General features: G+C 28.4%; 1 protein-coding gene across 1 annotated transcript in view; it reads right to left on the minus strand.

Annotated features, from left to right (window-relative positions):
* LOC111027313 (putative GPI-anchored protein pfl2) overlaps positions 1–2,592 on the minus strand; it is a 45,634-nt gene extending 43,042 nt beyond the window's left edge. The window contains exon 1 of the mRNA XM_022305660.1: positions 1,965–2,592. Coding sequence (XP_022161352.1) covers positions 1,965–2,022 — 58 coding nt within the window. The 5' untranslated portion in view covers positions 2,023–2,592. The remainder of the gene's footprint in view (positions 1–1,964) is intronic.
* Between the last annotated feature and the right edge of the window lie 8,981 nt (positions 2,593–11,573).

Genomic DNA, 11,573 nt, shown 5'->3' on the forward strand with positions numbered 1-11,573 from the left:
GGCTAAAAGGCAATGTACACAAGTATAATTAAAAACTAAGACGCTATGACTGATTCAGCAAATATTATAACATGTTTTTTTTGAGATCACACAAATAAGTTTTTGTTTATTTTTATTATTATTATTATTATAGATATTATATAGTCTACCTTTTAATCAAAACAAATAGGTAATAAAATATTATACAACTAATATACTACGGTACTCAGATTATAACACAGTTACATATTTATTACTTTATACATATCTATGCATATAATATTATAGTTTATGTTTAACAGCTAATTTTAAATATTTATAATTTATAATAAAGTAATAAAATAGTAAATTGAAAAAAAAAATTATAGTTTTATATGGAACGTCATATTAATTCACTCGAGTGAACATCGCATTTTGTATGTAACTTTTTAAAGTCCAATTTAATTTCTAAAACATTTATCATAGTTTATAATATATATTAATTACTCTAATTCAGAGTTTTGCGTCACATGTAAGGGATATATCGATAAGAACCGGGTCGATTAGGTCATGTGTCACACGGGTGATGGTCTAAAAAGTCTTCGGGTCAAGGATTGCAGAGTACTCGTGCGTTCGCCTATCCGATATAATATATTTTTTCCTATTATTTCATACACACTCCCGGAGACCATAAAGGTCAAAATTAAATTATGCAATTCTCTATCGAGGAAACTATTTAAAACAATTTAGTTATCTGTTCACGACCTACTGCCTCTGAGAATTCACAAACCCCAACACGGCAACACGGATATAAGTCATTCTAGTATTTGTTCAGAAACGCATATACGAAATTCTAATAGGTAATAGATATATAATCTCGTTAAAAGAATATTAATATATAACACGTACACAATGTATAAAAATAAAATATGTTTTAAATATGTCAATATTATCTGTGTTGTTGTATTAATATATATTATATTAATCTCTACAAAACTATAAAACTTGTTTTAAATTGACGAAATAGTAATTATTAATCAAATAAATTATGCCTAAGACCCCTACCTCTACCCAACGCTATGGCTCATATCGCAAGCAGTTAATCATAATTTTTCATCTTTTTGGAAAATGACGGTCGATATCGGACCATTGTTTAACAGACACACGTATTAAATATTATAATGTCTAGCTACAATTTTAATGTACTCTCCTCGTGTTAAATGATAACCAAATTCACTGGTCAAATAGAAAACATACACATGATATCTAGTTAATGGGATTGAAAGGCCATTGAACTTATGACCCTATCCTATTCATAATAGAACAACCGGGACTTTAGATAACAAATGTCGGTTTTTGAAACGCTCGAGTGCTTTATCAAAGTTTAATTATTCCAAACGAAAAAACCTGTTGTAACATTTAGATTCATATCGTCTACTACTTTACAGATTTTTAGTGAATAATTGTCAATTCAAGTATACTTTTATGGTCTGCAATAATTATGGTTAAAGATTAAATACTAGTACGATGCACTTACAAAGGCAACAATATAAGCGATTAGTTCGCGACTTTTTATTATGCCCTTTTACGACTTACCTACATTAAATTAAAAACGGTTATGAGGTCAGCTTTAATACCGGTAGCAATAAAAAGCTTAATTCAAAACAAGCAGTTTTAAAATATTTACTACCTATAGGTACCAAACAGATTTTGCTATTAATTAGTTCACAAGTCTTGTCAGGTAGGTACTTCATTAGGTGAAATATATTTATTACACTACTGATATCGCGAAAACTAAAATTGCGCAATAATAAGATCAAGTACGGCGTTTGATTGTCATTTATAATATTTTGATTATATCGCTTAGACCTTATGCACCTTAAACACGCCGTGCATAAAATCGAAACGCCATATCCAAAGAAGAAGAACAAAATTATGAAAAACGACACAATGACCATAATATTGTTATTATCATATTACAAATCACAAATTTATTATATTTTTACCTGAATAACACCATGGAGGCCAAACGACTGGACTGGATGCGTCCAAATCCCGCATCATGTTATCACCGGCATGATAGTCCTCCGTACACTTGATAAAAACAAGAACACTTTTATTTTTGATCAAAATAAAGTTAATATATTATTTTAAAAAAACAAAAATACACGTTATCTTCTTTAGATGTGTGGACGTGTTAAGTAATCACTGTATAGAGAGAGAAACACTAGAAACCGAATTCGGACCGATCATAATATCTTATTATGATGAGGATAAACGCCGTCAAAACGATTTTCCCGTTTCGATATCGACGAGCATAAATATGATAATATTAACCGTGATTAAATATGATGATAATAATATTATGTATCGCTGTTGTAGCAGAGTAGACCGCCGTTTTCCAGCATCGACGAATAAAAAAAAATTTTAAAAACGTTAAAGGAGATGTTGTTATTATTATTGAGAAAAAAAATCGGAAAAAAAACAACTGAAAAACACAAGCGCGACGGACGTGCGTATGAAGCGACAGACTGCGCGCGCGTCGTGTCGCGGACGAACTGGAGCGCGGCAAGGACGTTTGACCGTTGACGACGCGCGCGCCGGCAGACACGAGAGCAGAGGCGGCGGCAGTAGCGACACACACACGCACAACAAACTCACACACAAGACGTATATACGGCCGGCGGCGGCACCTGTACGAGAGCAAACAAGTGCGCTTGCGCATCGGCGGCGGCAGCGGTCATCAGGTGGTAATAATCGTCGTCGTCGCGGTCGCCGCCACCGCACCGCGCGTGCGTCCCTCCGCGCTGTGGCACGCCACCCGGTAACCCGACCACTGTAGTCCACCAGGCACCTGGTACCGGTTACCTCGTACGGTAACAACAAAACTACGTACTATGATATATTACTAATGTATATATCCACTGTGTTGTAGTCAAATCATTATTACACGACGCGTCATTCATAAAATACAAGATTTCGTTATATTTTAGGTACATAATATGATAGGTTAAGTAATGATAGGTAGGTACCTATTTTATAGTAATATTATAATATTATGGTTAACGGGAAATACGCCCTAATGCCATGGTGCGAGTTATCGTACTAGCATGTATTTTTTTTCTCTCGAGTGCCAGATAAAATAATATTTAAATCGAATTATCGCGCACAGAAATAGGTATCTCATATATAAACACGTACTACGCCTATAAATAACACACTAACATAGTATTATACCGTTTAGACGTTAATCAGACACCTATACCAAATTCTATTTGCATAATAATTCAGGCAGTGCTATGTCAGTGTGTCACATAATTATCGTTTTAGATTAATTTGAGAGTTCTTTACTGCGTTTCTTTGAAAAAAGTTAAAGAGGACACTTTTTTATAGTGTCCAGCAAGGCCGCAAGATGACTCACCAATCATGCTCACTCCCATATTTTTTCCCTTTAATAATACATTTATTTAATTCAGTTTTTAGAAATTTTTAAGTATACCCAATTACTAGAGATCATATTTAAAAAAATAGTTATTAAAATATACTTATTTAAGATAATAATCCTAATATAAATTATAGTGTAACGATAGTAAATATAATATAAACAAACTCGTAATATTAGATCTAATATGTATTTTACTTGGAAAATTTTTACAAATTATGAAATGTTGAAAAATAAATATTAATTACTTAAGTTTTCAAATCATTACAGTCTAATACATTATCATGGACCCATTGTCCTCAGTATATACTATATACACATGTTTGAATAACTCAAAAACTACTAGTTTGCACTTTGATTTAGATACATCAACATTTTCATAAGTCATTTAATTAACAATTTACAGGAAAAAATTATGATTCTTATATGGAAAAAAAAAGTTGTATCGCCATAAGACGCCTCTAGGCCCTAATATAAATGGTATTAAAAATCAATTTTTTTGAAAATGTGGTCCTTATATGTAACTATGTTTAAAAATTCCAAACATCAAAATTTGATTCGTGAACCCTAGAATTGAAAAAACAGTGGTGATTATGCTTGGTAAATCACTCTGTATAAGGTACATGATAACCTATAGTCATGTAATACATCTTATTTAATCCAAGTATCTCATACAGAGGTACATCGATAGTCGGTAGATATGGAGATTTAAATTTAAAAGTTATCGAAAGTATTGAATCTATATTATGAATTATTTCTCTCTGCATAATCTGTTAGTACGTGCATTTTCGTCTTTATTGGTTTCGTCTCATAATTGATATAAGCAAAAAGAACTGCAATTTTTGTTCGTAATTATAATATTATATCTATAGTTGTAACTCAATGGAATTTTTTATATAATTTGTGACATAAAAATATCATGAATTATGTTTCAAATACTGCAGCTGCGCGATAAATAGGTTTTTTAACACATACACGTAGATATATTATATTATATTATTATTGTTCATTGTGTGTTCAAAATACTTAAGTGCAATATGTAGATACTTAATACTTGCCATGACGTATCTGAGAGAGGGCAACCCAATGCCCTCCTTCTGCAGAGCTCACACCACACACATACATAGTTCCACATTTTTTTTTTAAGAAATATTCGTTTTATGTTAGTAATTATATACATTTTTTAAAATGTAAGCAAAAATAGTAAAATTTTTATTTATTAATTATTTTATACATTTCGAAAATGATGCCGTTGATATACAAAGAAAAGTACATATTATACTTATAGGAGTCCACGTTATTGGGAATTTTTGTAAATAACAACATTTTTCAATCTATAGTTTTGCTTATACTATAATAATACATGGGTCCTGGATAATTTTAAAAAATAAACTGTAATTTTAAACTTCCAGAAAAAATTAATTAATTTAATTTTTATTTTTTTCTATTATTTCTACAAATTCTAGCACCATTAATTGTGCTTATTGTAAAAAATAACTTTACAGATTGTACAATTACTATTTTATAAAAATAAAAAAAATAAATTCAAAATGATAGTGACACTTTTGTATATTCACTTTTTTAAATATTATTATATCTCTTTTATCACGCCATCTCCAATTAATGATATGACCAGTCCAAGTGATAGATTTTATAAATGTACTTGGTAAAATATATTTGTTACATTACATTCATATTATGAATGCCTCTCATCCCAGAAAATCGGTCTAGATTCATCCAACTGCTGATTAGTTATGACAGTTATATTATAGATAAGCACTTATAGATGGTACACTGCAATCATAATATACAATCATATATAATGCAAACAATTTTTTGAACATATTATTAAAATATTATTATTGTTAAAACATATCATTTGTACTTATTATATGGTATACACTATACAATATTATATTATATAACAGAGCATATTATAAACTTCAGATAAAATTAAAAAATATGTCATAAATGTATTAAATCATTTTAATCAATATTTCATTAATAATGATTCTGTTGTAACTGGCTGATATCTAAAGATGCTATTATACATCTAAAAATGATTTCAGTGTTTTAAATTTGAAATGGTTAAAAGTACGCCAGTTTCATTTTAAAGACACATTCTTATGAACTTAGTTTAAGGTTTGTTTTTAACTTTTGTTGAAGTTTTAAATATTTAAACTAAATCAATATATTCCATTTATTTTTATTATTCAATTTTAAAATTATCAGTTATACCATATTATAACAAATTGAAAATGTTTCATAATAACTCTTAATTAAAAAAAAAACCCTCATTTTGCTATAGATACTGAATATTTATTAACATTTTATAAAGATACTAATAATTAGTATATGTATAATTAGTATTAATTAATCATACCATACAATAAAATATATTGAATATTTTTAACTAAAATAAACAATTTTAATATAAATCATTTACTAGGTATATATTTTATGCAGAATGGCCAGAATATTTTGCAATTTTGCGTATTAGATAATAGTTATATTAGATATTAGATAATAGTTATTATAAATACATTACATAGACAGCTAATGTTTACCCAATACCAAAGAAAGTTTAAACACGAATTGGGAAACTACATGTTGTCATATTTTAAGTAAATTGATCTAATTAAAATAATTAAAATAATTCAGAAACAAATTTGCTATATTTAAGTAATGTTTCAATGAGTTTACAGATTTGGGATTTGGAGATAACTTTAACGTTGGGTAAATATAAATTTGTAGACATCTATACAGTTAGTATAATTTAAAGTTTAAAGCAAATGTCTTCTTCATTCGTCGTACATTATTACATCAAAATTTGCGTAAAAATCTACAAATCATGGTTTGCAAAATATTATATTATTCCATAGTTATTGTTTCTATTTTGTAGCATTTGCCATTTAATGTACATATTAGAAACTTAGAATCATTTAATTTATTTAATAAATCTTAAGAAAGATGAATACTAAATGCCAACCTAAATAAACTATAATACAGGTATAAATCAATGGTCGTATTACACATTCTAATACAACTTTTTATTGTATTTTAGAAGTATTAAAAACCTCAAAAAAAAAAATGGTTTTTAAATGAGTCAATAAATACATATTATTCATCAATGGGTTAGAATTTCTATTAGGTATTTTTAATGCGTTCTTGTATTGAATAAATTAACTTAATCTTAACCTTTGGTTTACTGAATAGCATTCGACAAAATATAATAAATAATGGCATGCTTTGTACTGTACATTTATTTTTTTTTTAACAAAATTTTATATTTATTACGCTATCTGTTACAATATTGAACAATAAGCTTAATTGATAATAACATAAACAAAAAATAGACAGAAGAGACTGAATGAAGAGACCTCCCATCGGAGGAACTTAAGCATGAATATTAATTTAAATTTAAGATATTAGTTCTAGCATAATATTAATATTAATAATAGTGATAGTGCAGTGAATACATACTACATAATAGTTATAAGTACATTTATAGGTACCAATAGGATAATACTATCCGTGGTGCGATATGGCATCGTTCGCATGTGAATTACCATTTGCCATTTAAAAACATATAACCATAGCCAATCACTGCCAAATGTTTACCAACTAATTTTCGAGTAAAACTTTTTATCACATTTGATTACTAACTAAAAACAATGGGTTTTTACATTATAGAACAAGGTAATAAATCGCTTCTGGTTTGTATAGGCAAACGTACCTATTATAAATGTTTTTTTTTTCACTCTTGTAAAAGAAGACAACACGTTTGACTCGATTTCAAATTATATTTATATAAAAGAAATAAGATATAACAGTTGTCCCCCCCGATACAAAGTTTCTATTGCGATATCGCTTAGAAAAAATATACTTATAGGGTACCTCGCCTAAAAACCATTGTTTTTTCATCCTTTTCAAATCGAATATTAGTAACGGTATACGATTGTATGGAATGTCAATGCTCATTATTATTATAAAGCGGACCACAATAATAATAAGTGAGTGTTTTCTTTGATAGTCACGCTACCAATATCCTTGTGACCCATAGCAATATGTAGGTTTCAGAAAAAACGCTACCTAATGTCCACTACATGGTGGTAGGTATATAATACACTATATATAGACTTTCTCGGTTTTAGTTATACAAGCATGCTGCATATATTATACATCCGTTACAATAATATTATAATTTTACAAATAGCACTTGTCCAGTTAATATAATATAGGTAAATTGGACAAATACATAATATAAATATCGATCGCGATCGGAATCGATATGATAAAATGTCCAAGCGATATAATATCCTATTCCTATAGTTATTAATATGGTGTTTCGTTAGAATATATTATAATTTATATAATTTGTGATAATAAGTATAGCGTAACTGGCCCAGTTTATATATTATTAACGTTTGCTAGGTAGCTACTTTATATTCATCGTAATGAATGATGTTTGTGTCAGTTACTTTACTTTTATGTAATAACCTATATACATATTATAGTTTACTATATAGTATATATCTATATTACACATATATAATATATAAACACGTATTTTACTGTATAATTACACATTTACACCAGTTTGTACTTGTTTAATACTCGAATGTAAATAGTTTATAGTGAAATGAAAAATTGAATAATGACTAAAACGTTTGGCTTGACAATAATATAAATTGCACGTAGTCTATTTCCAATACATAAACTTATAGAATGGATTTTCAATTTTTTAATCAAATTTTTTTTTTCATATTTTTATCACAATATTCTATAGATTAAAAAAAAACTTAATTAAAAAAATCGTGTAAAATAAACAAAAATACAAAACAGATGACAATATCTACCTAATTAGTAGGTGGTTGATATAGACATATATTATGTAGTTGACTATTTGAGAATTATTCTTCGCTGAATTATAAAAAAGCTATAATAGTGATTTTATTAATTGAAAATCTGGGATGACTTGATAACTATCTTGATGACAAGATTACCTATACTAGGTAAGGTACTTATTTTGTCCAGTAGAAAACTTAATGACTCTTAATCGTTCTCACAACCTCGTTTACATTACCCGGACTTGCAATATATTATTGCTTCACGTTGTAACAAAGTACATATTATAACAATCGTCAATCTCTCTATGGTCAGTCTCTGAGATACTTAATGTTGTGGTGACCAATGATTGTTGCGACACAATACACGCGTGCATTGTTTACGTGTTATAGAAACCATATAAAAATATCATCCTTTTTTGAGTTTTATGTTATGCATTTAGATTTCTTAAATTAATTTAATTTTTTTTTTTATTATAAAAGCCACTATTATCAACTATGATAGCTTGACAATTACATAATAAGAATAAAACAATATAAAATTAGGATTAAAAAACAATTAAGTACTTATAATATATACTATATAATAAAGCCAGCCTCCTGTATAAAGGCAATTATTGTTTTGATAGCTGTTTCAGTATTGGAGTTTAGGAAAATTAATTTAATTATATAGTTAAATAGTTTTTTTTTTTAGACGTATAACATCAAACATTAAATCCATAACAATATCGAAGGAATATAATACCTACATCATTTTCCATCTTCGTTCCACGGTAAAAGAGCATATATGATTAGTATGTCTAAAACGTTTACTAACTTACGTTTTTCCCCTAAAAATACAGATACTCACAGTATATTATTTAGTTATTTAGTTGGATACAGAGTTATTATTAATGAATGTTACAGTTATTTACAAAATTGGTAAACATATACGATTCTCATTATACCTACACTAATGCATCAATACCATATGGAATATTATGATCCCCAATAAACACAATTTCTGATCACCGTGTATTCCATTTAAATTTTTTTAAATGATCATACTTCATACATTAATATTTTGAAATGGATACATTTTACATAATATGATCGCTATTTTAAACGTTATATTGTGCAGCCACAATTATGAAATCGATATCGCTCAATCTCCAATCAGTAAAACCCCGACTATTTCACTCAAGACTAAATATATTGCAAAGTATATACAATCCTTAAATAGACTATATAGTAATATAAGTCGAAATTTCCGGTAGAATAACAATGATGAAAAATGTTGATAATGAAGAATGGAAATCTGTTTCTTCACTTTCATCTTTCACTAATTTCAAATTTGTTCAATAACTATTAATTAGGTATGTGACCTATGACTATATTACCTATAGCCGATATAACGGTCAAAACGAGTGTTTTTCTGACTTTCCATTATATTAAAACATGAATATTTATATGCAAAAAAATTGGTTAGATTATAATGTTTAAATATATAAGCACATACTATGCACATATAGGTACCCAGAATTAATTAATTATCTTTAACAATATAAATAGGATCAATGTATCAATATACGATATAGGTATCTAAAATAAATATATCAAGGTCACATCACATTGTCACAGATGAAAGTAGTCATTAATTAGTCATTATAATGTATAACTTATTTTACATAGTAGTATGATAAATGAAATCGATTATATATTTTTTTACGATAGTTTGTATGACTTGGATTCAATTAATTTTATGATACCTACTTTAAAAAACACAAAAATTAAAAATTATTTAAACAAGAACAAAATAATATATAGTAAAGGTATTATAATTAGGCTTCTTAAATACTTAATACTGTGTGGGTAATTGACCTACAATTATAGATAAGAAGTGTAGGATAAGACCTTATATAGGTAAGTAAATAAAAAGGTATGTTTGAGATTTTATTCTTATTTAATTAGTTCTGCTATAAAGTGTAGATTTAAACTAGGCTAACCCGGATTAAAAGTATGAAGACCCGTGGCCAAATAAATTGCTTAATTCGTGTTTTAGTTTAAACAGTATAACTTTAATACAAGCCAATCAAACTTTGATAATAACTTTTACTCTCTTAAGTCTTAAGATCATTTTAATGCAGCATTTATTTTGTCGTGATTACGAATAAAAGCAATCAAACAATATTTTCAAATACCTAATAAGATTTGTTTACCAAAAGAATTGTCATACGCGGTGATTCAAACTTCTTTTATTTTTCAAATAAGAATCACTCACTATTAATAAACAATATCAATCCGATGGTTTTTTTTTTGAAAATTCATCATGCCTAAAATTCGAACTAATACAATATAGTTTCTGGGTTATTAATTTGTATGACATACTATAAAACATAATTCGGAGAGTTTCGTCTTACGTTACATTTAAAATAATTGAGGCAGTTGGTAAGCATTACGTTAGTAGAACTTATAATTGAAGAAAAAAATACTTGACAGGTTTAAATACAATAATTATTTAGACAAACATATATTATATAAATATACTATTCATATGTTATATTCTAAGACGGAATCGTGTGTGATCGCGTTTCATTGCTTGTATAATCGAGTTTTTATTTTCAATTTAATTGATTCGATAAACGTTAGATATACGGCAGGTACAATGGTTATTTTTCGACCCTAACATTTATCAAGTGAGTGGCACACTACTGATTAAGTTTTCGCATCATTCGCACCGACAGCAGGTTGTCAAGTATAACTGACGTTTTCAAAACGTGCTCCGTGTGTGTAACCGGAAAAGGTTCACAGGTCAAATGATTTAAAAGTTGCGTTACATAGCTTCTTTTTATACTGACTCTTTTTCTTCTCTCTCGCGCTTTCTTCTTCTCGCTCACTCCCTCTCCCACTCTCCCCTCTCTCTCTCTCTCTCTCTCTCTCTCTCTCTCTCTCGCTAAATCTTTGTAAACATACGCATGTTATAATTATTTGTGCGCAAAAGAAGGTCATGCCCAACACAAATAACTTTTCCGATGCCGCATTATAGTACACGCAGATTTACCAGGTATCGCGTAATGATAGTGCGAGAGGGAATTGTTTGCGGAAAAAAAATCGTTTACCCATTGGTCGCGCACAATGGCACCGTGAAAATGGTACATTTGTATTAGGAATACAATTATCAAGGTGGGAAACGTGGAACAAATTTCATTGCACGTTTAATGAGATACTACACAGTATAAACAAATTGTTTTTGTTTTGTACAATATTGGCAGTAGATTATAATAATTAATTGGCCGGTAGGAATTTCAACTGCAGAACATGAAAAAGATAATAAATTATATCTGAGG

Source organism: Myzus persicae, unplaced genomic scaffold (assembly GCF_001856785.1).
Source record: "Myzus persicae strain clone G006 unplaced genomic scaffold, MPER_G0061.0, whole genome shotgun sequence".
Taxonomy (NCBI): domain Eukaryota; kingdom Metazoa; phylum Arthropoda; class Insecta; order Hemiptera; family Aphididae; genus Myzus; species Myzus persicae.